Here is a 2,426-nt window from a genome sequence, read left to right as displayed (position 1 = left end):
GGGAGGGAGGGAGGGAGGAAGGGAGGAAGGGAGGAAGGGAGGAAGGGAGGGAGGAAGGGAGGAAGGGAGGAAGGGAGGAAAGGGAGAAGAAGGAGAAGGGAGAAGAGGGAGAAGAGAGAAGGGAGGAGAAGGGAGAAGAGGAAGAAGGGAGAAGGGAGAAGAGGGATAAGGGAGGAGGAGGGAGGAGGAGGCAGGCTGGTCCTTACCTGGCTGGATGTTCTCCCGGATGATGGAGACGTGGTCGTCCCGGTCGGGCCTCGTGTGCTCGTGCCAGAACCCGATGACGTGGCCCAGCTCGTGCACCACGATGCCAAACTTGTCACAGTTCTTGCCAATGGAGATGGCCTGGGGTCCCCCTCCTCGGCGGCCCACGTAGGAGCAGCACCTGGTGGGGGGGCAGGTGGCTGAGCCCCAGCTCTTGGGAACATCCATCCCCTGGTCCTGCTCCCCCTGGGAAGCAGCCCTGGTGCCTCGGTTGGTCGGAAGTTGCAGCCCCCCCCGCCCCTGGCAGGGGCAGGAGCTCCAGCTGTGCCTCCAGCCACTGGGAAACTGGGAGAGCTCAGCTCCTGGCCCTGGGCTGCCTGGCATGGCCTGGCCTGGCACGCTGGGGTGTGACCCACAGGATCAGAGAATCCCTCTGGTTGAAAAAGACCTTCGAGATCATCGAGTCCAACCACAAACCCAACTCTACCAAGTCCATGGCCCTCAGCACCACATCCACGTGGCTCCAGGGATTCAACCACCTCCCTGGGCAGCCCGTTCAGCATTTAATCACCCTTGCAGTGAAGAAGTTTCTTCTAATATCTAACCTAAGCATCTCCTGGTGCAATTAGAGACCATTTCCTCTTGTTCTATCACTTGTTACTAGCGAGAAGAGACCAATCCCCACCTCACTACAACCTCCTTTCAGGTAGTTGTGGAGAGCAGTAAGGTCTTCCCTCTGCCTCCCTTTGTCCAGGCTAAACAACCCCAGTTTCCTCAAATACTCCTCAGAAGTCTTTTTCTTCAGACCCTTCACTAGCTTCGTTGTCCTTCTCTGGACGTGCTCCTGCACCTCAATGTCTTTCTTGTAGTGAGGGGCCAGAACTGAACACAGTACTCTAGTTGCAACCTCACCAGTGCTGAGTACAGCCCAGCCCCTGCCCCTGAGACCCCCTGACCACCCAACCCTCTGGGGACGGGTCCCCCTCGACCCCCCAACCCTCCCCCAACCCAAAGGTGTCTGTCCAGGTTGACCCCACAACGCGGTGGGTGTTTTGCTGCTCCTCACCCGAGGAGCCACCTCCCATGGGGGGCAAGGGGGGTCTCCGTAGACAACCTGGGACCCCCCCCTGACTTACCCACAGGGTCTGTAGGTGAAGACAATGTAGCTGTCCTCATCATTCCGTTCCAGGAAGGTGACACAGGTGTGCTTCTCCCAGTGCCGCATGGCCTGCCGGAAGATGGCTCGCTGGCTGCCTGCAGGGACAGGGGTGGCCATCAGCCCAGCCTGGGGAAACTGAGGCACGCCAGGGATTTGGGGGGGGGAATCCCACCACCCTGAGCCTGCCCTCACCGCTGAAGTTGCCACTGATGACGTAGGGAATGACCCCATCTGGCCACACTCTCTCCGGCCGGGACGTGGCCGCTCGGCGGCTCCGCCGGGGGTTGGCACGGGTGGCATTGCTGCCTGTGGGGAGGGGACGGGGGACAATCAGCAGGGATGTGACCCCAGGGGTGGCCGGGGGAAGGCTGGGAACTGTGGTTTACCCGAGGAGTTGGTGGGCAGGCGGGTGATGCTGTGCCGGGCCAGGTCCACCACCCGCTCCACCTGGAAGAGCCGCAGATCCTCCTCGTCCAGGGCGATGTCTCCCAGGAAAGCAGCTGGATTGAGGGGTGGGGGGAAGAAGGGTGAGCCCCCCCCACGCCTCTGCCAGGGGACCCCAAAGCCCAGCAGGGCTCTCAGTCTCTCACCAGCCCCTGAAGAGGAAGGCAAACCCCTTTTTCCTCCTCCTTCCCTCCGGCTGGGCCGCCGGGAAGAGATTAGAGCCCCCCCTGCACCTCTGCCAAGGGACCCCAAAACCCATCAGACCCTGAAGACAAAGGCAAAGCTCTTCCTCCTCCTCCTCCTTCCCTCCAGCTGGGGGCCAGGGAAGAGATTAGAGCCCCCCCTGCACCTCTGCCAAGGGACCCCAAAACCCATCAGACCCTGAAGACAAAGGCAAAGCTCTTCCTCCTCCTCCTCCTTTTCTCCAGCTGGGAGCCAGGGAAGAAATTAGAGCCCCCCTGTGCCTCTGCCAGGGCACCCCAAAGCCCATCAGGGCTCTCAGTCATCAGCCCTTGAAGAGGAAGGCAAAGTCCTTCCTCCTCCTTCTCCTCCCTTCCTCCAGCTGGGGAGGGAAAGCAAGTGGTGCTGGCCGGGTTCCCCCCCCCTTGCTTCCAGCCCC

General features: G+C 61.3%; 1 protein-coding gene across 1 annotated transcript in view; it reads right to left on the bottom strand.

Annotated features, from left to right (window-relative positions):
• LOC104397363 (bone morphogenetic protein 1-like) overlaps positions 1-1,863 on the bottom strand; it is a gene marked incomplete at both ends in the record, with an annotated part of 4,314 nt that extends 2,451 nt beyond the window's left edge. The window contains 4 exons of the mRNA XM_010007315.1: positions 207-385; positions 1,341-1,458; positions 1,556-1,669; positions 1,750-1,863. Coding sequence (XP_010005617.1) covers positions 207-385; positions 1,341-1,458; positions 1,556-1,669; positions 1,750-1,863 — 525 coding nt within the window. The remainder of the gene's footprint in view (positions 1-206; positions 386-1,340; positions 1,459-1,555; positions 1,670-1,749) is intronic.
• Positions 1,864-2,426: the final 563 nt, after the last annotated feature.

Source organism: Chaetura pelagica, unplaced genomic scaffold (genome assembly GCF_000747805.2).
Source record: "Chaetura pelagica isolate M959 unplaced genomic scaffold, ChaPel_1.0 scaffold2361, whole genome shotgun sequence".
In the NCBI taxonomy this organism is placed as follows: Eukaryota; Metazoa; Chordata; class Aves; order Apodiformes; family Apodidae; genus Chaetura; species Chaetura pelagica.
The sequence above is the reverse complement of the archived record's forward strand: the minus strand, read 5'-3'. Positions and strand labels throughout refer to the sequence as shown.